Here is a 26,649-nt window from a genome sequence, read left to right on the forward strand (position 1 = left end):
CTCCTTTGTGCCCCACAATACCCTTTATTAATTTCTGTCATAGCAGCTGTAGACTTGATCTCTCTCTTTCCCTTGTGTTTAAACCTCCCAAAGAAAGGAAATGTATTTCTTTGTACATTTCCAGTACAGTGCCTGGAAATAATAGTTACTCAATATATGTTTGGTACATAGACAGGGGAATGGGATAAAAGAAACATGCATAAATAAAATTGTCTACTTATAACATTGCTATCTTCACCACTTAAAAATTGTAGATTTTATTTTTCCTCTTCTTGTTTTTAGTGATGTGGAATTTAACCTTGAGATTTTACGTAAAGCTCTTTGTTCATAAAAACAAGGGAGAAAAGCATTACTATCAATTAAAGGTTCTATTGCATCATGTACATATGTCAGTCATCACTAAAATTAAAGGTCATTAAAGAATAATTGCCACTGAATGGGTGCTATATAATGTGCTTTTCTAATGGCAGTTTTGATATTCATAAGTAATAGTTCGTTTTTTCCTTTATCTGAAAACCTATTGCTATAGATTTTAGAAATTCTCTGTGTAGTTAGTTACCATTCCTTGAAAACTTTAATGTTTATGTATTTACATTGATGTATTTACATTAATTTTGGATTTTTTTTAACCCATCAGTTAGATATAATACAACAAGAATATATCAATGATTATGGTCTGATCCAAATCGAGCTAACAAAGGCTGCATTTGGCTGCTATGGTAACTGGCTTGCAACAGTGGAACAACGACAAGAAAAGGAAACAGAGCTTGAATTGCAAATGAAACTGTGGATGTATAATAAGAAAACACAAGGGTAATACAACCTATATGGCTTTTTAATTTCAGAGTAGAAAATATGTGACTTTGTATTTCATGGTTTCATTTGTCTTTAAAATGTTTCATTTTGATAAATTTTAGATTTAGAGAAATGAGGGAGATGTTACTCTCCTAATAAAGCCTTTCAGCTTTCTTCTCTGAGAAGTGTAATGTCATCTCCGTGCATAAATGAGGAAACATGGGAAAGTGACCCCCGAACCCGAAGGACATCAGACCTAATTGCAAGCAAAGCCAGAGTTAGAATCCAAATTTCTTAGTCCCTTTGCTCCTCTGTTCACATTAATACTACCTTTGAGGAAAGTGGCAGTGGGAGGCAGCAGGGGTATATTGTAGTGTAGCAGGTATGTTTGATTAGATTGGGAGTTCACTAGTTTCTCAGACCGTGATTATAGTAGCCGTTTATCAAGTCCCTGCTGCGTGCCAAGAGCTAGGCTTAGTGCCTTTGTGCCAATTGTCCTACCAATCTTCACAGAAATACTGTAAGATAAACTTCTTTTCCACATTTTACAGGTTGAGGAAGCAGTCCCAGAGGGATTAATAGTTTATCGTTAGTCACTCTTATTGTAGTATGGATTTTTTAAAAAATCACAGCACAGTCTTGCCCCAGTGTTCTTTTAAGAACACCGTGCTAGCATAGGTTATCTTGCATTTGTAGCAGCACCCTGTCAAGCTGGAAACAAGCTTTGAGAGGTAGTTCGGATGACCGTAAATATTAAATACTAACCAGGACAGTTTGAAGAGGTAGTTTTCTGTATCTTCTTGCCACAAGTAGGGGCTTTCACGGCCATTCCATTTTTTTGCTTATTTTTGAAGGTAGATAGTGATCTGAGTTCTGTACCTTTTCCTTACAGAGTTTAGTATGGTAGGCTTTCATGTATCATTCTGTGATGACTCCTATTTTATATTCATTTTTACAAGTTGACGGTATACATAGTGATCTCTATATTGTATAAGTTACACAAAGACAGAGATAATGTGTTAGAACTCTATATCCTGTGGCTATTAAGAGATTGAACGCTCAATTATTGTCATTCTAGATGATAATGTATCTATTACCCTTTCTTAAAGATGCTGTTGTAAAATGTACAGTAAAAAATTCTTGTACTCATATCATCATTGTTCTGATGTAAGAATAAATTGATGATTTCTTTTCTGTTAGGTTTGTTCTTAATACAAAGGTTAACATGCCACATGAAGACCACATCACAGCTCTCTGTTTCTGTAATGCAGAAAAACTTGAAAACCCCACCTTGGTTACAGCTAGTAAAGATGGTCACTTCAAAGTGTGGATATTAACAGATGATTCTGATATATACAGTAAGTTAATTAAATATGGTATGTCTGCATAATTTTAAGAATTGATCTCTTTCATGAATTGTATCCATTCTGGGAGGACATGTTCTACCTTATTTAACTTCTGTGGATTATTGCCTAATTTTGAAAGATTTAAGAGATTACATTTTATATACCTTTTCCCCAAAATCTGTACTTTTTCATGACATTCTTGATTGATCATGTGCTGATTATTTCTGTGAGGATACAGTGTTTTAAAAAAAAAAAAAAAAAAAGGCAGTTCTTTCACTGTTCCACTAGAGGGAGGTCAAGATTTCCAGGAAAGGGCATATATTTTAAACCAGTCCCTGCTCTCTGGAGCCTTTCTAACTCAAGTTTCAAGGAGCAGGGTTTTTGTGCTGCTTCTGTAATCCTTACTGCTTATAATTACACTAAAGTGTTATCTAGCATTTATTCCATTTCCGAACTATGTGATCTATGTTTCCACAGAAAAAGCTGTTGGCTGGACCTGTGACTTTGTGGGTAGTTATCACAAATACCAAGCAACTAACTGTTGTTTCTCTGAAGATGGCTCTCTACTAGCAGTTGGTTTTGAGGAAATAGTTACAATATGGGATTCAGAGACGTGGGAACTTAAATGTACATTTTGTCAACGAGCTGGAAATATAAGGTAAATAATCTGGGGGGTATGTCATACTGTTTGTTTTTAATTTAAATGAGTCTTTCCATATAAACTTTAGTAGTAATTTATGTTTCCTTTAAAGGTAGTCAGTGGGTCAGTGGGGGTCAGCAGCAAACCAAAATGGTAGGAAGCTAAAAATTTTGGGTGTGTGAACCATTTGCTATGGTTTTACCCATTTCTGAAATGAGGATTAACGTTTAACTCTTGACCTACAGATTTCTTTTTTCTTCATAATATGTTTCATGGTTGTGCTACCTAAAAATAGACGCTAATAAGCCTCAGTGGATCCAAACAATGCTTATCTTCTGTTTTCCCATAAAAACAGTGTCATGCTCAAACCTTGTTGTATTCAAAAAGGGCAAAAGAAAAAACAGCAACATCTGCCACTTTATTTCAGGCAGCTGACATTTGAGGACAGGATGGCAGAAGGCTAACGAGATATTTTTTAATTCCCAACATACCTGATTCTGAATTTGCTGTGTAAAAATTCTTCAGAATTTATATTGCAAATTTTCTTATAGGTTAAATGAGCATAAAAAGGGGTTTTGTTAAGTGACTTTGTACATTTCACATACGTGTTTCATTAAATTATACTGCACAGCATATTAGAGAAAAGAATTGGTCATCAAACCTATTTTTGTAAAGAATAAAGTTAAATAAACCTTTCCTTTTGCTCTCCTTAGTCCCTTCTCTCTGCAGGATAATTGTGAACAAAAATATATGTGTCTTTCTAAAAATCTGCATTGCATAAGACTATATTAGAAGTCTGCAGTCCAAAACTCAGCGTGCTGGAACTGACGGTTAACTTCTTATGGTTTTAATGTAGGCATCTTTGCTTTGGGAGATTGACTTGTTCAAAGTATCTTCTTGGTGCTACTGAGAATGGCATTCTTTGCTGTTGGAATCTGCTCAGTTGTGCACGTAAGGTATTTTTTTTTTACTATAAAGTGACTTGGCAAAGCATATGTTAAATGGCCATTAAACTTTGGCATTTTAGGACTTCTGGATCATATCTTCATGTCTCTATCCAGAGAGTACATATAAATATTTCACACATCACATTATACCACCAAAATTTGGAGTGCTGAGCCTCTAAGAAATGCACATTATTTGTAATCTGCCTAATTGGCCATAAATTGACTTCCATTATCCTTGCCTCTCTCCACAATGTATAACTTTCTGTTGCCCTCCATGTTCCTTAATCTCATAACAACCTGAGGAATATTTCTGCTAATCTGTAACCTGCATTAGCATGCAGCATATGTGGCAGCTTTAAATTTGAGTGTCTCCTTTCACAAGCCTCCTAACAAATGTGGACTTCGTTTTTACTCATTTTACTTATTGTCATTTTACGCATTTGAGTATGTTTGGAAGGCATGGTGGTTGCTTAGTAATGAACATGTATGATACTTTCTCTGTATATATTCTCTACAGTGATTCTGGTTAACATTTTGCCCATGTTCAGCAGCTGCGGAAAAGCACCAGACAGTAGTTGCACTGAAATAATAACCATTTCATAGTATGTGGGAGGAGTACTTGGTTTTTCTGTTTCCTGCCCCTCGCTTTAGTGCTGCCTTCCACAGACATTTTCAGTTTGTCTCCGTGTGTTATTTGGAAGTGAAATATCCCCCTTCCTAAGAATAAGAGAATTGATTATGCCAGTAAAAATTGAGTGCCTACTTTAAATAAACTTAAAAAGCTTTTGGTAAATCTCTCTCTAGAAGTGAATTGCTCTTTTTCCCCCCAGTGGAATGGAGTGCAAAATTAAACGTTAGAGTTATGGAACCTGATCCTCATTCAGAGAATATTGCTGCAATCTCTCAGTCTTCAGTGGGTTCAGACTGTAAGTACAGACCACAGTTTGATAATAAGAGGAGATCTGTTACAAAAATTTTCTTTTTAACATCTTCAATATAATGTGCGTCAAACTGCCTTTAAATCAAATGTTTATTTTAGGTCATTTTTCCTGAGGTACTGTCCTCTCGAGTTCTTACTCTGACATCTTGTTCTGCATGCATTCATACTGACTTCTAGGAGAGCTCCAGTACATCCCTCATTTTTCACCATGCAATCCCACTCCACATTCAGAATGTCCCAAGAGAGATTTTGCCCCTCTGAAGCATTTTAAGAAGCTTTAATCATTCTTCCTCTGTGTTCTTGAAGCACTTTCTACAGATCTCTGTTCCAGTACTTAAGACAAAAGAGTGCAATAATATTTTGGTGTCTGTCTGCTGCAGTAGGGCCACCCTGATCTCTGGAGCAGGGATTCTTCCTCTTTTTCTTCTTCATAGCCCTCATTCCTAACTGCTTGGCACATAGCAGGCATCCAGTAGATATTTATTGAATCAAAGCCTAAAATAATCATGACTTGGACCATTTACTCAGTGGGGTAAGTCCCAGAATTAGTGTGGTCTGTCAGCCTGAGGCTGGAACTAACCTTTGCAGGCAAAATGTTATGATCTGTTTGTTTTTTCCCTCTAGTGTTTGTATTTAAACCTAGTGAGCCAAGACCATTGTATATTCAAAAGAATATCTCCAGAGAGGAAGTCCAGTGGGGAGTGTTTGTTCCACGAGATGTGCCTGAATCATTCACCTCTGAAGCTTACCAGTGGCTGAACAGATCCCAGTTTTACTTCCTAACAAAGTCACAGGTAACCATCCCACTTCAAAAAGGCAACCACTTTTATATGTAATTTTCAGTTGATTTAATATTTGAAAGTAATAGCCCATAAAAAGTGGAACAGTGATATTAAAGGATTACTTCCTAAAAGAAGTAATCTAATATGCTCAGTAAAACAGTATTACTAGTGTTAAGTGTATTAGCACAAATTTACCCACAGCTTTGAGGCTCTTTAGGTATTGTTTGCATTATCTCCATGACAGAAAAAAATAAAATACATTAAGTGGTACTTTTTTTTAGTGTGGTTGATAGCTTTTTTTAATTTAATGTTTGATTTGCCATAATAAAAAATGGCTTCAGTTTGATCCATCAGTTGAATATATTTCATTACCAGTTCAGAATAATCTTGTAACTGTCACAGCAGTTACTAAATACATTTTAAGTTTTCTGTTACTTTTCTTTGGGCAGATAAATATATCAAGATGAAAAATTGACCTCATTTTTTTAACTATAACATTTTTATTTAGATTTTATGTCATTAATCTCTCTTTTCAGAGTTTATTGACATTCAGTACAAAGTCTCCAGAAGAGAAACTCACACCAACAAGCAAACAGGTATGTTTTACCCACTCATGGTGCAGACTGCATTGCCTCCCTACAGAGATAACCTTATCTGGTTGAATTCAGCTATGAGAAAAATGTTCCACCTGCCCTAACATGGAATTAAACATACACTTAAAAGCTACTTCTTTGAGGTTATATTTACTCTTCTAAAATATAATTTGTAATATCAAAGATATATGCTTGTGATTTTAGGAGTCAAATACTTATAACAAGACTTTCAGGAAAACTAACACCACTGCTATTACCCACAAAGATGATCATTCTCAACTATTTTAGCTGGAGTTTTTATTTGCCTTCCTATCTCTAAGAAACATGTTTATATTGCTAATTCTGGATTTTTCAGATTTAGCTTTTGTCTGTTTACTGATCTATTCAAGTTGTTACTCTTTTTCACACCACCACTTCCCCCATGTACATAACACACACACCTTTCCTGTTCCCCCGTTTTCTCATACAGTCAGGTCAGTATTCATTATAACCGTGTGAACACAATTCATAGCTGACTCATGTAGTAACCAGACAGATTGTTTTTCTTTTATTTGCAGCTCTGTTTTCTCTGGAGTTAATGATTGCCGCCTTCTTACTTGCATACCTTTCTATTTACTTCTCATCTAATTCACCTGCAAACTCAAATTGTATAAATCTTCTGTCAGTATTTCAGATACATTAGGTATTCTTTTAAGTCTTGAAGGAGTATTTCCAAGAGCCTCTGACTTGCATCATTGTAGACCGATTGCTCTGTGAATACCTGCTGCACAGTAGTCCTAGGATCTACATTCGCCATCACTTGGGGAATCACGTCACCTCCAGCTTTCCCCTTGCTTCGGTCTCTTCCTCGCTTTGGCGAAGCACATTCTGTTAGTGCATGGGAGGCACATTTAAGACCTTGTATGTTTGGAAATGTTTCTGTTCTCTCCCACCTGGTTGGTTGGTTGAGTTACAAAGTTATAGGTTGAAAATCATTTTCTCATAGAAGTTTGAAGGTATTGTCCTATTCTATAGCTTTGGGTGTTAGTAGAAGTCTAATGCCATTCTTATTCCTGTTCCTTGATCTGTAAACTAGCTTTATTTTCCTCTGAAAACTCACTTGAATTTGTTCAACAATTTTTTGTTGAACATCAATAGGCCAGGGGCTGTTGTAGGTGCTTGGAATACACCAGTGAGCAAAACAGTCAAGTCTCTAAACTTAGTGTTTACAGTCTAGCAGGAAGATAAAACAAGCATTAAATAAGTGAAATATGTAGTACTTTAGAATTGGTAAGAATTATGGGTGGAGGAATAGAGGAAAAGGGTGTGAGGTGCAATTTGCCATTTTATGTAGGCCAGGCAAAATAGGCCTTGTGAATAAAATAGAATTTGTCTTTTCCTCTGAGTAATATTGGAGCCCTTTGGAGAGTTTTAATCCAAGAAATGACAAAGAATTACTTCTTTGCCTTCATTTTCTCTGTTCTTTTTCTGGAACACTTGTTATTTAGTGCTGGACCATCATCTGTTTTCTTTCTGTTTTCTGGAAGATTGTTTCATCTTTATCATCTAATCTGCTTTTTCCTGTTTTGCATAGTACCATTTCCATCATTTTATTTTCCATCTGTTTTGGTCTCTTTCATGTCATAGGTTTTCATCAGAGTCTGATGATTTTTGGCTATCTGCTTTTATTTAAAAGTGATCAAAAAAGCCATTTGGAAGGTCTCTGCCTAGGTGGAATTTGCTGGCCTCTACCATTTGGCTGTTTTTGAGAAAGTCATTATTTTTAGGTCTTTTGTCTTAGGCTAGTCAGATTGCCCAGATAAAATTCTTCTAAATTCTTGCCTGGAGGATAGCAACCTGGAAGCACCCTCTATGAAGTACAGCTGCCTTCAGTTGTGAAGACACTGCCACCAACCCCACCAGGCAGTTCAGTTTAAAAACACACCTTTGTTCCACTCTCCAAAGAATGTACTTCCAGCCCTCTCTTGGGGCTCAGAAGGAGATCTAGGAATCTGAACGCGCTCTAACTGTACTTTCAACCGGGCTGTCCAGTTATTGTTAGCCTTTTTCTGAGGTATTGTTACTATTAGTACCAATTCCTGGGCATTTGCAGGATTCAGCAATATAAATTGGGATGTTTCTTGGCTTTCCCCCCAGCCAGCTCAGAATTCTTTCTCATGTCTACTAAGTTACCTACTACCCTTGAACTTGCTTTTCCACCTTCCAACATCTTACTTACCCATTTTCTTTCTCACTGTGGGGTGTATGTCCTTTTGAAAACCCATTTGCTGTCATTCGTCATTGGGGGAGATGCAGTAGTGTGTATTTGTTCTATCTAAGTGTCCACCATTAGCTTTTCCCCTAATAAGTGGGCTGCTAGACCTCAGTTGCTCTACCTGTAAAGTGAAAGAATCATACTAGATAATTTTTAAAATTCCTTTCATCCCTGATATTTTATGACTGCAATACTTTTTATTGAAGAAATTTCCCTTTGTCTTAAATCTTATAGCTACTAGCAGAAGAAAGTCTTCCAACAACACCATTTTATTTCATATTGGGAAAGCACAGGGAACAGCAGGATGAAAAAATAAATGAGGCTTTGGAGAGTGAACTAGTACAGCTACCCTTAACAGAAAATATACCTGCAATTAGCGAGGTAAGTAATTCACATCATGAAACAGGTTAAATACATTAAAGCACCTTAAGTTAGAGTTTATACAATTTGTAATATAACTTTTTTTCTAAGGTTTATTTATTGGAGAGAGAGAATCTCTCAACATCCTGACGTGGGGCTCCATCCCACCACCCTGAGATCAGGACCTGAGCCAAAATCAAGTCAGACACTTAAGACTGAGCCACCTAGGCGCCCTTGTAACAGATAACTTTTGAATAGTTATTTGTATACTGTGCAGTTCTAATACCCAAACCAAATAACATAAATTTAGGAGTCCAGATTACTGTGGTCTGAACTGACATGAGGAGAGGGATGATTGTTTGCATAATTGTCAGAAGGCTGGCATAAATTTTTTTTGGTTTGGTTTTAATGTGGAGAAAAGTTGTTGCATTTGGTTGGTGGCATTAAATCTTTTTAAATGAAGCCCATTTTTCTTTTTTCTTTTTTTTTTTTACTCTAGCTTCTTCATACTCCAGCCCATGTATTGCCGTCTGCTGCTTTCCTGTGCTCCAAGTTTGTAAATTCATTGTTGCTGTCTAAGGAGACAAAGAGGTAAAGCAGTTTTTAAAATATGTTCAGATATTGTTTTAGGAAACAGGATAGTTTGTTACCCTTCCTCAGAATATTCTTTCACTGTGACCCTTCAACAATATGTGGAGTAGGGGCACCAACCCCCTGCATCGAAAATTCACATGTAAATTTTGACTCCCATAAAACTTTACAGTATATGATATACATAACATACTAGTTTTCTTAGAGTATGCTAGAGAAATTAAGAAAATCATACAGAAGAGAAAATATCTTTACAGTATTGTATCAAAAAAAATCCATGTGTAAGTGGATAGGTGCAGTCCAAATCCATGTTGTTAAAGGTCAACTGTATTTCTCTTTAAGCCTTAATATGCAGTTAAAGGATATAGGACTATTAAGCCAAGTGAATAAAATACATTGAAAATAATTATCGATCTCATGTGTATGGCTAAAGGATTTGATATATAATTAAAAATTATACTTTGTAAATTCTCCTATAATAACCCATTTTTGAAGTGCATTCAGTAACAAGATTTTTCATTTACTTTCCCTGTATGGTTATAGTTCTACATAGGTGTCTTAAATTAGAACTAAGTTATTTAGAAACATTTTTTAATTGTTTATATTTTATATTTTATTCTGTTATGAAAGTTGTGAAGAAATCCCTGAAGACGTAGATATGGAAGAAGAAAAAGAAAGTGATGATTCAGATGTAGAAAATGATTTTACTGAAAAGACCCAGGATACAAACGACACAGATTTGGGAGAAGACATTATACATCAGTTGTCAAAATCTGAAGAGAAAGAACTAAGAAAATTCAGGAAAGTAGACTACAGCTGGATAACTGTTCTTTGATCCCTGGAGATGGAAGGTTCTTGCACTTTGTATTTTTTTATATATTGATACTCCAAAAACATCTACTTTAATGTTATCTCTCCTTAAAATATTAAATATGAATAGGCTTTACTTTTTAAATAATTGACAATTCAAGGCTGTGTTTGCATCATGCTTTAGAGTTACTGGGTGCAGTCATATACATGCCATCTCATTTTTATTTTGAGTTACATCAGCCTTAGAAATAGCTATTTTCTTCACAAGTGATTACAGCATATGTCCCCTTATCTGCAATTTGGAGATACAAAGTTTTGAAAATCAAAAAGTTTTTGTTGATGATACTGTTAAGTTTAACAGCAAAATTTATTTGGTGGCCAATAGGACCTGAACAGATGTGGTGTTTTCTGTAGTCCTGCTTTGTACCTCTTAGTGTGTTTATTTCTCAGAGAAATTTAGAGAAATAATTTGATTATGTGGTGTTCCACAGGGCCCCATATTATATTAAATAATGTGGGCTGCCTAAAATCTGAAAAATTCTGAATTCAAATCATTTGGCCCCAGGCATTTCAGATAAGGGTTTATCTACTTATAAATATAACTTATTTAGGAAAGCCTTGGAGGATATAAGAGCTGATATTACTTAGCCATAACACTAACAATGTATACTGAATCAAAGAACAACTACTTTTTAACCAAAGTCCAATTGCTAGTAGAATAGAATCCAAGTCTCTGTATTATATTTAAGTACTGAGGTGACTACTTTTTAACCATTTAGCATTTGGAGTTTTCCTATTCTAAACTTTTTAATGTCAATTTAACACAAAAACAGTAAAGTATACAACTTTACAGTCCAATGTAGTGACATAGGAAGACCCTGAACTCACCTCCTCCATGGACACACCAAATCTATACTATTTCTGGAGCACTTCCTCAGAAGAACTGAGGGCTGACTGAACAGCTTCTGCACAACCAAAGATAGACTACATACAGGACAGCGAGAGAGACACAGTAATGAAGAAGAGAACACTTACCCCAGCACTGCAGACTGCACTGGGGTGGGATAATACTGAGGAATCACATGCAAGCAGTTTTGTCTGCCCCGGGTCACAGGAAAAAAAGCCATGGTTTAAAAGTGCAACTAGAATGTAAGTATTCAGCCCTAGAACTTTGCCAACCGGTGGGAAAGCTGCTGGAACTTTCTCCAAGTTGGAGGGCCGGGTGAGTGCCTCTCCGTGTTCTCTCTCCATATTTGATAGCAGGGATGGGAACAAGGTTAGGACACCCTAACCAGCCTACCACTTCCATGAGCCCCTAGCCCATACCAGCCCCAGCCATCCCACCAAAGTGGCCCCAGTGTGGTATACACTGGATACTTCTGTTCAGTCCTCACTGTGGTTCCAGGCATCTTGCCAAGGTGTCACGAGTGCAAGGCACCCTGGAATATTCCATGCCCAAACATCCCACCAGAACAGCACCAGCAGAGTTCACTGGGATCTCCAGCCTGTGCTAGCCATAGCGCCAGCCAGCCAAAGTCAGCAGACATACACAGTTTATACAGAAGATGACCATACACAAGACCATTCCTTCAAGTTTAAGTAGCTGATCCACTTAATATATAGAAACACACAGTCAAGCAAAATGAGACAGAAATATGCTCCAAATGAACAAGACAAAACCTCAGAGAACTAAATGAAATGGTGATAGGCAATATGCCTGATAGAATTCGAAGTAATGATCATAAAGATGCTCACCAGACTGGAGAGAAGAGTAAAATAACTTTTCAATAAAGAGAAAATACAGAAAACCAATTAGAGTTGAATGCAATAACGTGAAAAATAAACTAGAGGGAATCAACAGATTAGAGATTCGGTGATCTGGAAGACAAGCTAATGGAAAGGACACAAGCTGAGCAGCAAAAAAAAAAAAAAAAATGAGGATTGGGTAAGAAATATGTTGGATAACATCAGGCCAACAAACATTCACATATAGGGGGACCCAAAAGAGAGAGTTTCAGACAGAAAACTTATTTGAAGAGAGAATAGCTGAAAACTTCCCTGACCTGAAGAAGGAAGACACCCAGGTTCAGGAAGCACAAAGAGTTCCAAACAAAAGGAACCCAAGGAGGTCCACACCAAGACACATAATTAAAATGTCAAAGATTGGGGCGCCTGGGTGGCACAGTGCTTAAGCATCTGCCTTCGGCTCAGGGCATGATCCTAGCGTTATGGGATCGAGCCCCACATCAGGCTCCTCCGCTATGAGCCTGCTTCTTCCTCTCCCACTCCCCCTGCTTGTGTTCCCTCTCTCGCTGGCTGTCTCTATCTCTGTCGAATAAATAAATAAAATCTTTTAAAAAATAAAAAGATAAAATGTCAAAAATTAAAGACAGAAAATTTTAAAAGCAGTGAGAGAAGCATATAGTTATGTACAAGGGAAACCCCATAAGGCGTTCAGCTGATTTTTCAGTAGAAACTGCTGGTCAGAAGGGAGTAACATGACCTATTGAAAGTGCTGAAGGGAAAAAACCTACAACCAAGGATGCTCCACCTAGCAAGATTATCATTCAGAAGGAGAAATAGTTTCCCAGATAAATAAAAATTAAAGGAATTCATCACCACTAAACAGGACTTTTAAGAAATATTAAAGGAACATCTTTAAAAAAAGCATAATTAGAAATAGGAAAATTATGAATAAAGATAGAAAATATTTATACATAAAACATGGAATAAAGTTTTTAGAATGTGTTCAAACTTAAGTGATTATCAACAATACAGACTAAGTTGATACTATAGACTTAAGTTGATCTATAACATTCTAAGACTGTTATAGATGAACCTCATGGTAGCCACAAACCCAAAACCTATAATAGGTACAAAAAAATAAAAAGCCAAGCATAATACTAAAAAAAAAAAAATCACAAGGAGAGCAAGCAAGAGCAGAAAGGAACAGAGAAGGGCTAAGAAAACCAGAAAATAGCAATAGCAGTAAGTACATACCTATTAATAATTACTTTAAATGGTCTAAATGCTTCAATCCAAAGACATAGGGTGGTGGGGAAAATAAAGATATATTTATGTGCTGCCTATAAGAGAGTTCAGACCTAAAGATACACACTGATGAATGGATAGAAAAATATTTAATGCAAATGGAAGTGAAGGGAAAAGAGTAACAATATATTAGACAAAATACACTTGAAAACAAAGACTATAACAAGAGACAAGGGCATTAACTAATGATTTAAAAAAAAAGATAAAACAATTGCAAATCTCTATGCACCGATATTAGAGCAACTAAGTATATAAAGCAACTATTAACAGACATAAATGGAGAAATTGATAGTAGTAAAAGAACAGTAGAGAATTTTAACACCCCACTCACATCAATGGACAGATCACCCAGGCAGAAAATGGGTAAGGAAACGGTCTTTGAACAACACGAGACCAAATGGACTTAACAGATATGTACAGAACATACCATCCAAAAACATGAAAACATGTATTTTCAAGTGCACATGGAACATTCTCCAGGATGGATCACATGTTAGGGCACAAAACAAGTGTTACTAAATTTAAGACTGAATTCATAACATCTTTTCTAACCACTATGGTAAGAAACTAAGAATCACAAGAAAGGAAAAAAAAAACATGGAGGCTAAACACCATGCTACTAAACAACCAATGGAATAATGAAGAAATTAAAAATGTGGAGGAAAATGAAAATAACTGTCCAAAATCCTTGGGACACAGTGAAAACAGTTCTAAGGAAAATTTATAGCAATCCAGGCCTACCTCAAGAAACAAACATCTCAAACAATCTAACCTTATGCCTAAAGGAACAACAACAAAAAACCAAAGCCTAATATAGTGGGCAGGAAAAAATAAAGATCAGAACAGAAATAAATGAAATACAAAGTAGCAAATAATCAAACCAAGAGCTGTTTCTTTTAAAAGATAAAATTGATGAAACTTCAGGGGCACCTGGCTTTAAGCATCTGCCTTTGGCTCAGGGCATAATCCCGGCGTTCTGGGATCGAGCCCCACATCAGGCCCTTCTGCTGGGAGCCTGTTTCTTCCTCTCCCACTCCCCCTGCCTGTCTCTCTGCCAAAAAAATAAAATCTTTAAAAAAAAAAAAATTGATGACACAAAATCAGAAATAAAAGATAACAACCACCAATACCACAAAAATGAAGGATTTTAAGAGACTACTACATGGGGCTCCTGGGTGGCTCAGTCGGTTAAGTATCTGCCTTTGGCTCCGGTCGTGATCCCAGGGTCCTGGGATTGAGCCCCACATCTGGCTTCCTGCTCAGCGGAGAGTTGGCTTCTCCCCTTACCCCTCCCCCCTGCTCCTGATCTTTCTCTCTCTCATGCTTTCTCTCTCTCAAATAAATAAAATCTTAAAAAAAAAAAGACTACTACAAAAAGTTATATGCCAACAAACCAGACAACCTAGAAGAAATGAATTACTAGAAACATAATCTTCCAAAACTGAATCAGGAATAGCAAATCTGAAAAACAATTCCTAGTAACAAAATTGAACTTGTAAATAAAAAAAAAAAAAACTACCTCAAAACAAAAGTCCAGGACCAGATGGATTCACAGTGAATTTTACCAGACATTTAAAGAAGAGTTAATACCTATTCTAAAACTATTCCAAAAAATAGAAGAGAAAGGAAAGATTCCAAATAAATTCTACAAGCCCAGTATTACCCTGATACCAAAACCAAAGACATTACAAAAAGGAAAACTACAGGCCATTATCCCTGATGAACATAGATGCAAAAATCCTCAACAAAATATTAGCAAACTGTATTCAACAATACATTGAAAGTATCATCTACCACAACCAAGTGGAATTATTTGGCAGATGCAAGGAAGCTTCTACATTCACAAATCAGCATGATGCACCACATCATCAAAATGAAGGGTAAAAATCAGATCTCAATAGTTGAGTGTGACAAAAATCAACATCCATTCATGATAAAACAACAAGTGGGTGTAGAGGGAACATACCTAACATAATTAAGGCTATATATGAAAAACAGCTAACATACTCCAGTGAAAAACTGAGAGCTTTTTTCTAAGACAGTAATAAGATGTCCACTCCACTTTTATTCAACATAGTATTAGAAGTCTCAGCCACAGCAAAGAGTCAAGAAAAAGGAAAGGTATTCAAAGTGGTCAGGAAGAAGTTAAACTGTCACTATTTGCAGATGACATGAAGTATTATACACAGGACCTAAAGACTCCCAATACAAAACTATCAGGTATAATAAATGAATTTAGTAACATTGCAGGATACATAACTTAATACACATACATATCAGTTGTGTTTTTATACACCAATAACAAAATAGCAGAAAGAGAAATTGAAAAAAATCCTATATACAATTGCATCAAAAATACCTAGAAATAAACATAACTATGAAGATGAAAGAACTGTACTCTGAAAACTATAAAACACTCTTAGGAAAGAGTCTGAAGACAATACAAATGGCAAGATATTCCATGTTCACAGATTGGAAGAATTAATACTAAAATATCCATGCTACCCAAAGCAATCTATAGATTCAGTGCAATCCCTACAAAATACCAACAGCATTTTTCAGAAACTAGACCAAATAATAAAATTTATATGGAAATTCAAAAGACCCTGAATAGCCAAAGCAATTTTGAGAAAGAAGAACAAATGGAGGCATCACATTCCCAGATTTCAAGATATGCTACAAATCTGTAATAAAACAATATGAACTGGCACAAAGATAAGACATATAGATCAATGGAACAGAGAGCCCAGAAATAAACTCATGCTTATATGGCCAACTTATCTACAACAAAGGAGGTACGAATATACAATGGGGAAAAGACAGTCTCTTTAATAAACGGTGCTGGGAAAACTGGACAGCTACATACAAAAGAATGAAACTGAACCAGTTATACCATACACAAAAATCAGAATGGATTAAAGACATAAATGTAAGACTTAAAACCATAAAACTCCTAGAAGAAAACATAGGCAGTAATTTCTCTGACAGCAATAGCAACGTTTTTCTAGATAGGTATCCTGAGGCTAGGAAAACAAAAGCAAAAATGAACTATTGGGACTACACCAAAACAAAAAGCTTTTGCACAGCAAAGGAAACCAACAAAAAGGCAACCTGCTGAATGGGAGAGATATTTACAAATGACATCTCTGATAAGGGCTTAATATCCAGAACATATAAAGAACTTCCACAACTCAACACCATAACAAACAATCCAATTAAAAAATGGGCAGAGGACCTGAATAGACATTTTTTCCAAAGAAGACTACAGATGACAGACACATGAAAAGATGCTCAACATCACTCACTAATCAACTGAGAAATGCAAATCAAAACCACAATGAGTTATTACCCATCACAACAGCTAAAATGAAAAAGACAATAACAAGTACTGTCAAGGATGTTGAGAGAAAAGAACCCTTATGCACTGTCAGTGGGAATGTAAATTGGTACAGGCATTGTGGAAAATAGTATGGAGTTTCCTCAAAAAAATTTAAAGTAGAAATGCCAAATGATCGAGTAATTTCACTACTGGGTATTTATCCAAGCAAAACAAAAACACTAATTTGAAAAGATATCTGCACCCTTATGTTTATTGTAGCATTATTTACAATAGCCAAGATATGGGAGCAACCTAAGTATCCATTGACAGATGAATGGATAAAGAAGATGTAGGGTGTGTGTGTGTGCATTAATGCACGTCTGTGTGGAAAATGGAATATTAGCCATTCAAAAGAACAAGATCTTGCATTCGTGACACGGATGGAGATAGAGGGTATTATACTAAGTGAAATGAATCAAGCAAAGATAAATACCATGTGATTTCACTTACATGTGTTATCTAAAAAATAATATAAATGAACAAACAGAAACAGACCCATACAGAGAATAAACTAATGGTTGTCAGAGGGAAGGAGGTGGGGGGATGGGCAAAATTCCTCTTTGGTGAAGAGGAATGGGAAATACAGGCTTTCAGTTATGGCATGAATTAGTCATGAGGATAAAAGTTACCACATAGGGAGTATAATCAATGATACTGTAATAGTGTTGTATGGTGGCAGATGATTGCCTCTGGTGAGCACAGGGTATTGTATAGAGCTGTTGCATCACCATGTTGTACACCTGAAACTAACGGAACATTGTGTGTCAACTATACTTCAATTCAAAACAAAACAGTATAGTATACAAATCATAAGAGCACATCTCAACAAATGTTAACAAAATTGCCGTAAATAGATTTTCAGTGTTTGAGTCAGTATCCGAGTAAGGCCTATACAACTTTTTTAAATAATAGCAAGATTGAAATATAACTCACACACTATACAATTCACTCATTTAAAATGTACAATTCAGTAGTTTTTTAGAATATTCACAGAGTTGTATACCATCACCACAATCAATTTCAGATTATTTTCATCACCCCAAAACTCAGTGTGTTAGCTATCACTTCCCATTTTTCCCAACCTACCCCACCCCACACCCTAGGCAAACATAATACTTCTTTCTGTCTTTATGGATTTTTTTATATGGGCATTTCATATAAATGGAATCCTATCATATATGTGGTCTTTTTTGGCTAGTTTCTTTCCCTTAGCATTCATGCCGTACTATGAATCAGTACTTCATTCCTTTTTATTATTTTCATTTCTCCTGAGTATATACCTAAGAGAGGAATTACTGGGTTACTTAGTAAGTCTGTGTTTAATTTTTTGAAGAATCACAAGACCTACAAATCAGTCACAGAATTAGATTATTTATACTATGGGGAGCATTCATTGTTCCATAATCTGGTCCATTAAATTTAGGTCCCTTTGCAAGGTTAGTTTTTGAGGCCAGTCTTTGAATGTTTTTTCTGATCCCAGGAGGATTCTTTTTAGCGGTCTTCCTGTTTCTAACTGGTAAACTAGCTGGTTTATGGTTTAGTTTATTGCACTAATGGAGCTACTTGCAAATCTCCTCTTAATTGCTTACTACCCAAATCTCCATTGTTTTTAGGGACATCCTTACACTTGAACTTTATTTCAAATTATGTCAGAGCTCTCTATTCTTATGGACATCTGCAACTGGGGAGGAATCATGATAAACAGAATAGAGAGCCCAGATTTAGACAGTCCCAGCCACAGACAAGAGGCTGTGACCTGGCTGAAGGCCTTCAATCTGCTGAACTTTAGCCCCCTCATATGTAAAATGAAGCTCTCCCTCCTTATGCTTGGTTTTGATTATCTGACTAGTACTATTATGTTCCAAATAAAGGGAAAGTATTTAAAATTTAGATATTGAATGAGATTATGCACTTGGTTATATGCAAATTTTTAATGAAAAGTAAGCTAACTAAACACCTACATATTAGAATAAACTCAGTGTTAATGTGCTGGAGCAATATTCTTTGTTTTGTTTTCCTTATCATAGCCTAGCAACCAGTACAGAAATTATAAAATACGTTGTAATAACGTGTCTTAAATAATTTGGGGTCTTTATACTTTATACTATGACTATAATGAGCATTTAACAGAAACCTATTAAGTTAAAAATAATTGCTTGGTTAAAATTAAGTCTTATAAATGGCATTGATTTTTCTGTGAGGCTGTTTTATCTGAACTACAACTTCTGACAATTGTGCTTTCTTCTGTTAGCTCTGTTTCTTGAAAGCCATGAAAATGGCAAAATTGTCTTACAATAACAAAGTCAAGATTCTGTAACACCACACAGTCCTAAATGAAATAGTAAAAGCTAAGACCTAGAAAGGATTTAGGATCCCAGGTAGACTACTTATCATTGAGATTAGAGAGAAATAAAAATCGAAGTAACTGGGATTTGATAGTATACCACAGAGGGGTTAATGTGAGTAGAATAGAATCAACCAGAGAGTTGCAATCAATGACTGAACTGTTCAAATTGCTTTTGCTTTTCAAAAACCATGAACAAACCACTTATTCTCTGAATCACAGTTCCTTCCTCTAAATTGCAGAATTAAAGTAATAACGATCTCTTCCAGCTCTGATACTCTGTGACCACAAAACTAAGATGCCACAGTGGTATATTACAGTACCACTCCCACCCCTTGCCCCAGAATGCCAAGAATTTGGTCTTGCAAATACTAAATTTGTAGTATCTGTATATAAATATGTAGAGGTATAGCTATCTTAGTTTTCTATCTTCAAGCATAACATACCTCTAACTTGGAAAACTCCTTGGGAGATCAGAGCACTTAGTTCACAAAATGAAATAATCAGACATGAAAGTGCACCAGTTCCTCCCATTGTTGTGTAGAGTTTTGATAATCCTTGTTATTCAGTGGTTGCCTACTTTAACGGAAGGACGAATATAAGTGCTCTGAAAACAATCACTTTAAATGCAAATATTGATATTGTACTCTAGCTCACATAGGAAGGTAAAATTAAACTTCTTGTTCCCTCAGAAATGCCTGTTTGCAGTTGTGAAATTTGAATCCACTAGTCGAGCTTTATTTGGTGAGCAGTACCTTATACCAGAAAGACCATTGGTCTAGGAGTCAGAAGACTACTAGTTCCAGCTCTGCCTCTTTCTAGGTGTGTGTTTGTATTAAGTTTATTTGAGGATATAATTTTTTACCTCTAAAATAAAAGGACTGTGTTTTGTTAGATGGTCCTCTAAGGTGTTTTGTTTTGTTTTTGGCCTCTCAAGTTGTGATTCCCCAACATGCCCAGAAGTCTATTAGCCCTACTCAAAAAAATATGTGTGGCTTTGCTGCTTAATTACAGCCTCCTTTGGTGCTGGAGACAAGAGCAAACAAGCAGCTTAAAAGATTTTATTTCTGAATAGGAAAGAAGATCCTGCACCTACTTAGACTTGAGATGCACTTGACCTGAATCTCTGCAAACTTTACCCAAGAGAAGTGATTAGAATTAAACTCCTCATCAATAATTTCCTCAGAAACTATGAGCAAAAGCAAAAACCGGAATGAGGGAGCAGGCCGTATGACACACAAGAGGCACTTATATTTGTTGAATGAAGGAGACCACAGGGTAAAGATGATGGGAAGGTAGGTTTACAACTTTTGCCCTATCTAATCAAATCTATTTCCCAAGCCCCAAGTACTCCCAGAAACCAATGAGGACTTACATATTCTACAACATAGGCAACACAGTCCATGACTTTTAGTCATCAGAGGGGTAGCTAAAGAAAATTGAATACAGAGTGCATTTTCCAATCGTAGAATACAGTGCTTTACTGGATATTTGAGGCTGCTGTTCACTCTCCACATTTCTCAACCAGGAGAGGAGGTTGGCTTACTTTCCATTCCACACTGACAAAAACCATTGCTCCTTCATCCTTGTGCGTCATCCACAAGCACATCCTTTGAGTTGATGAGTGACTAATTCTTATTCCTGCCCTCTTGGTTTTGATCCCATTCTTTCCAGGCTGCTTGGGACCTTGCTCCAGCAATCATCACCCCCAACTCTTCTATCTTTAATTTTCACTTTCACCTTTCCCCTTGGCATAGCTTCATGCTTCCACTCAGGTATCTTCAACCTTTAAAACAAAATCTCACAGCTGACACTTTGTGTTGCGTATGAATCTCATTGTTGGCATTCTTTTTCTTTGACCCCAATTGCGTTTACTTTTTTTCTTCTTATTATTTTTTGTTAAATCACATGTATTTCTGCAAGCAATCTTAATCTTTTTGGACACAGACTTGAATATAAGGGCATGCAAATATTCACATATCCTAACAGGTATCATATCCAACTTGTCAACCTAGATCTAGCAAAGTAAGTTCCAGAAGAAAGTTTGAAAACTCAGTGAGCAAGAAGATGTCAGAACTGGCCGTTTTTCCTCAAAAATTGTGGATTCAAAGATCCTAATTAACCTGATTTCTCTGGTAACCTGATCTTTCCAGTAGCCAATTCTGATACAAAAACCTTTCTTGGGCAGAGGGGAAGGTAGTGTAGGTGTGGGTGCAAACCAGCCCCAACAAGCAAAGATGTGAGTCTCACTGGACGTTAGGACCAACCAGATCTCCTCTCTGAGGCCCCAATCATCTCACAACCTCACAGGATCATCCTGAGCATTAAATACAATCACATATGATGAAGCTCTTCACAAAAATACAAATTTTTGCATAAATGTTAAGCAAACCAGTTGGCAGATTTAGCCACCCTGACTAAATGTGTTGCCTTGAATAGTGAAAGGATTTCACATTCACTTGAAGATGAATTACAGCAAGACTCAAACCTATCTTGAGGTTAATTCTTGTTTATATTGCCAAACATATTGTATCTGTTTTATAAATCAGTTCCTTTAAGACAAAAGAAAGTACAAACTCTAGAATGAAAAAGATTTGATTATCAGTAACAGAAGCCAGCCCTCTGATTCCTGAGCTACATGTAGCACAGAGAGAAGTAGAATTTTGAGATGAATCCAATGTATGTCATGAAGGTCTAGATCAGCTCTCAGCACATCCCATCTGTTCTTCACAAAAAATATATTCAAGATGACAAGTAGAATCAGCAACAGGATTGTAGGACTTTGGTGCACTGTGACTTACTGTAAAGCTTATTGTCTATGGTACCATTTATATGGTACCACTACAAAAAATGTTTAACCGAAATTCAACCATGAGAAAACAGACAAGACCAAATTGAGGGACATCCTGCAAAACAGCTGATCTGGACTCAAAAATGGCAGTCTTGAAAGAAAATAAAACTGGGGAACTAATATAGATTAAAGGAGACCGCAAGAGATGTAACAACTAAATGCAGTATGTGATCCTTGGTTAGATACTGGATTGGAGGGGAGAAAAAGGCTATTAATTTGGGGGACATTTTTGGGACACTGGGAAAATTTGCATATATACAAATTTTAGATATAGAATTATATCAGTGTTAAATTTCCTGAAGGTGCTAAGTAAATTGTAGTTACATCATCATACCCTTGCTCTTGGAAAATAAATGACGAAATATTTAAGTGTTAAGTGTGACACGAACTATTTAAAATTCGCAGGTAATATAAATGTTTCATTAAATAAAGATGCATATGAGATAGGAGCAAATCTAGCAAAATGTTAACCACTGGTAAATCTAGGTAAGGGGCATATGGATATTTAATGTTCTCTTCTTGCAAATTTTCTATAGGTGGGAAGTTTTCAAAATAAAAATATAAAAAAATTCAAAAATTTATATAAAAATTCTACTTCTGTTATCTCTATTGCTGCAGTTCCAGGTGCTTGCAACCTGTCTAGCTATCTTTAGTTTGTCGTCAGAACTGCTCAGATTCCCCACTGATATGCCTCCTGATGACTTCCTTCTTTCCTCCTAAACTATTACTACCCTCAACATTCGCAGCTACCATTTCCTCTTCAACAATTTATCTAGCCTTAGCTCTGATAACACCACTCTGCTTATCCCCTTACTCTCTGCTCCTTTGTCCTCCTTTGCATTTATCTTGCTCTCCTATTCTATTGCATTTGAACCAATTTGCATCCTCCGAGTTCTAAGATCTTTACCATTCCCATGTCTCCTGCATTCAGGACACTAAGCACTCCTGCTCAAATTGTTCTATGTGACACAATCTGTTCTGCCTTTCTACCCTGTCTCTCCCATAATTTGGCAGGTTTTTGGAATTCTTGCTGACTGAATGTACCCAAATTCATTCCACTCTACCCTCTGGTGTATCCAATGTGTAACACTCCTCTCATCCCCCCAATTCATAACCTTGTTAGAAAATATCCAATTGACTATACAAGACAACCTAAAGAAAACTCTGAACACTACAAAATATACCAATATGTTCAGGTCCCTTAAATAAAAGAGCAGAGAGATGTATGACTGGCTATTGAGACCAAACTATCCAGAAAGTATAGCTTTAATTGGTATGTCCAATAATTGGGAGTATCTTGAGCCAAGGATAATTGCTATTCCATAGTTTGCCTTTGTCTCCTAGTACTTTCAAAGTCTTTTTTTAATGGGAAATTAAGTCACCCTGAATATCTCTACATCTTTTGGAAGATCTCTGGCAAGAGCAATCTGAATGCCAGTCACTATGGGTCCATATTTCTGATTCAGGATGTTATGGACTCTACTCCCAGGCCACTCTCGGAAGGCAAAGAGAGGATAGCTCAATCCCTGACTCAGTTACAGTGGCTCTGCTAAAGTGCTTGGAAAAATCACTTAAACTTCCATGGCATCCATTTCCTCATCAGTAAAGTAGAAGGAGACCATCATCTCTGAAGTGACTTCCAGCTCTGATAGCTCTTCACTGCAAGAGTACTACGTAATATCTTTTGCAATCAAGATGGTAATAATAATTTTAAAAGGTGTTTACTCATAATAGAGAGATTTTGATTTTGACTAAGATTAGAGCTCCTTGTATGATTCATGCATGAAGCATGTATCTGTTCTAAATAGAATTATTGTAGTGAGGAAAAAATGTTACTTTAAATCTATTTCTATAGCCATGTCATGTAATGTTTGGGAGAATAGACTCTGGAGAAAGAGGCCCTTGGCTGGAGTCCATGCCTCTCTAGCTACGACCCTGGGCCAATTTTGCACTTTTTTTTTTTTTTTAAGATTTTATTTATATATGTGACAGAGAGACAGCCAGCGAGAGAGGGAACACAGCAGGGGAGAGGGAGAGGAAGAAGCAGGCTCCCAGCGGAGGAGCCTGATGTGGGGCTCGATCCCATAACGCTGGGATCACGCCCTGAGCCGAAGGCAGACGCTTAATGACTGCGCTACCCAGGCGCCCCTACGCTTTTTTTTTTTTTTAAGATTTTATTTATTTATTTGAGAGAGAGACAGAGATAGTGAGGGAAAGCATGAACAGGGTGGAGAGGGAGAAGCAGACTCCCCACTGAGAAGGGAGCCCGACGTGGGGCTCAATTGCAAGAACCCGGGATCATGACCTGAGCCAAAGGGAGACGCTTAACTGACTGAGCCACCCAGGACCCCCTATCTTGCCCATTCTTGAAGGACAATTTCCACTTGAGTAAAGCAGAGATACTTTTTTAAAAAGATGGTGATATTTTCATAGCAATAATTCATTATTCAATATGTTAATAGACTAGGGAAGCCTACTACAGTGTGCAGAATTCCTTATACAATTGAAAGAAAGAAGAGGGATTTGACAACTACCTGTGCCCATGCTACAATGACACTGGCCCTGGTCCTACTGTCTGGGTGCTTAAGTCCGGATGTATTTGCATGTTTGGGGCTGGGGGGTGGAGGGAGAGTCAGACATGAAACAACTCATTGCAGAGATAATTCCTACCTTCATAAGGGTGCCACAGGTATAATAATGAGAATAATACCTATCCTTTATTTAAGGGTTCACCATGTGCCAATACTCACCTTAGGATGCAGTTACACATTAAAATGCAGTCTTGTTTTCCCTATTTTGCAGGTAGAACTGAGGCCCGGGAAGGTTAGGTGACTTACCCAGGGTCACAGTGCTAGTAAGTAGCAGAATGGAGGTTTGAGATACATTTGGAGCTCCTAGAGCCAAATGGACTCCTTTATCCACTGCAGTCTCCACAGCCAGTAAAGCAGCACCCCCTCTGGAGCATCCTCCCTCCCACGAGGGGGGTCGGTGCTCTGCCTCTCCCTCCTGGCTGTGCTGTGGTCAATTAATCGCTACCTCCGTCCCATCCCCACCCTCTCGAAGTCCTTTGATCTCCTTCATCTCTCTTCTCAACCCTTGCCATAGACTCAGCTGCAAATCCTGGGCATCCTTCTGATGTTGCCTGTCTCTTCCTGACAAGATGGTTCTCTAAAGGACCTGTTGCTGCTGGGGAAGAGCCTTCCTAGACCTGAAGGGACACCCACCCACATTTCCTTCAGGCTTCTGGAGCACCTCTACCCCCACCCAGACGTATAACTCCTGGAAGAGCAGCTGATAAGTTACCAAAGAATCCTAACCTTCAAGTCTGTGACCCCTGGCTCCTCTGTCCTCTTTAACTTGTTACTATGTGCCCTCTGGGAGTGGAGACTTCTGGCCCTTCCCGGGTCCCAGCTGCCCTATAATCTCCTACCCTTTCACTTCTGCCTCACTACATGCTCTGCCTGTGCCCTGCCCCATACTTAACATTGTTTTATTTTGTTTTTTTCCTACACCAAGTGTGGATTTTAAAAAAAGAGGGGCTGAGTGAAGCATTTACAGTTCAGACCACATCTTGGTCATCAGTCCTCTTGGCTAGAAATTCAGTATTTTATAATTATGCCAAAACCATTGAGTTTTAAATATTTATCTCTATTATTTTATTCTGAATATGCACATAAGGTATTGTGGATCAGAGTTCATGTTAGTTACTTTACAATGAAAGTGAATAATGAGTATACTAGCCTTTCCCCCCCTACCCCCCAAGGGTATCAAAATAAGAGTGAGGTCAAATGTCCTACATAAATATCTGGACACTCTATAGGTCAGTGATGATGAAAGGTGAAGAAGGCAGCTGTCCCCTGCCCTCCTGAAATAGTCTTCTTAGAAATATAATGAGTCTGGGCCCCTGTTCCTTATGTGAGTAAAATATCTCCCAGGGCGGTATAGCCCCATATGTCTTTGATTTTATGACCTAGAGGTGGTACCAAGGTCTGGGCTTCATACCATATGTTCACATGGAGATAGCACTGCCATTGGTTGACTGTGGCTTAACCTAGGGACCTAGTCTGTTTTATAATCATTTGGCTCTCTCAGGAATATAAAAGAAATTTTATTATCATTTAAGATCAGAGCAATTAACCAGACAAGTAGATACAGATCTAATTCTTATGGTATGTGAAGAGTGTTGGGAAGCTAGGGCTTTCTACTGGAGCACAAGAAACCCAGGGAAGTATTATTTCCCTGAAAAGGCCCACAATCATACAAGGAGTGATGAAAATTTCTGGTGCCCCTAAATTCATTTCACTCAACAAGGTTTTAAAGTTTATACTTTGTGAAAAGGTAAGATGCAGTCCCTGTCCTTAAGGTGCAATAGTGCTACATATGGTCAATTTGTTATAGGCCAGTGGGATCTGAAACTACAGCTTACAGTTTCAGATCCAGCCCATCATCATCACATATAGACATATATTTCATGTGAAATAGTAAGAGAAGACTCTAACCAGATTTCCTGCCCCAGAACAACCACACACAAGTTGCTGCCTCACTCTGTCACTGCACACATTTGTTCTGAGCATATGTCCTATTAATACAAATTTATCTATCCAGACTCCTCCGCAGTTTACCAAATACAATGCTCATTAAATACCTCATTGGTCTCTGTAAGTATAGTCAGAAGAATGGTTGTTACAGCCTAGAAGAAGTTAAATGACTTATTCAAAGTCATATGATGAATAAATGATACAACCCAAATTCTAATTCAGATATTTGATTACAAAACCAGACTCCTTTTCACTAAATAAGTTCTATGTAATACGTAAGCACACAATACTGCCAATGTAATGTTAACTATTGTAATAGTTGCTGTGTCTTTCATTCGACTTCTTATAACATGAAGATATTACAAATTCTTAAACCAGACCAGTTGAAAAAATTGTGTAAGGATGCACTGAGGCCCCACTTGTTGCCA

General features: G+C 37.1%; 1 protein-coding gene and 1 long non-coding RNA gene across 4 annotated transcripts in view; one reads left to right on the forward strand and one right to left on the reverse strand.

The window, feature by feature from the left end:
* WDR75 (WD repeat domain 75) overlaps nucleotides 1–12,976 on the forward strand; it is a 42,389-nt gene extending 29,413 nt beyond the window's left edge. The window contains exons 12-21 of the mRNA XM_045806310.2: nucleotides 638–813; nucleotides 1,996–2,153; nucleotides 2,619–2,799; nucleotides 3,638–3,732; nucleotides 4,559–4,654; nucleotides 5,293–5,462; nucleotides 5,987–6,046; nucleotides 8,532–8,678; nucleotides 9,157–9,248; nucleotides 9,879–12,976. Coding sequence (XP_045662266.2) covers nucleotides 638–813; nucleotides 1,996–2,153; nucleotides 2,619–2,799; nucleotides 3,638–3,732; nucleotides 4,559–4,654; nucleotides 5,293–5,462; nucleotides 5,987–6,046; nucleotides 8,532–8,678; nucleotides 9,157–9,248; nucleotides 9,879–10,083 — 1,380 coding nt within the window. The 3' untranslated portion in view covers nucleotides 10,084–12,976. The remainder of the gene's footprint in view (nucleotides 1–637; nucleotides 814–1,995; nucleotides 2,154–2,618; nucleotides 2,800–3,637; nucleotides 3,733–4,558; nucleotides 4,655–5,292; nucleotides 5,463–5,986; nucleotides 6,047–8,531; nucleotides 8,679–9,156; nucleotides 9,249–9,878) is intronic.
* Nucleotides 1–26,649, reverse strand: part of LOC123798311 (uncharacterized) — a 78,744-nt gene that overhangs the window by 1,793 nt on the left and 50,302 nt on the right. The gene's annotated exons all lie outside the window — the stretch shown is intronic.

This window comes from Ursus americanus, chromosome 1 (genome assembly GCF_024610735.1).
Source record: "Ursus americanus isolate L20-20 chromosome 1, mUrsAme1.1.p, whole genome shotgun sequence".
Taxonomy (NCBI): domain Eukaryota; kingdom Metazoa; phylum Chordata; class Mammalia; order Carnivora; family Ursidae; genus Ursus; species Ursus americanus.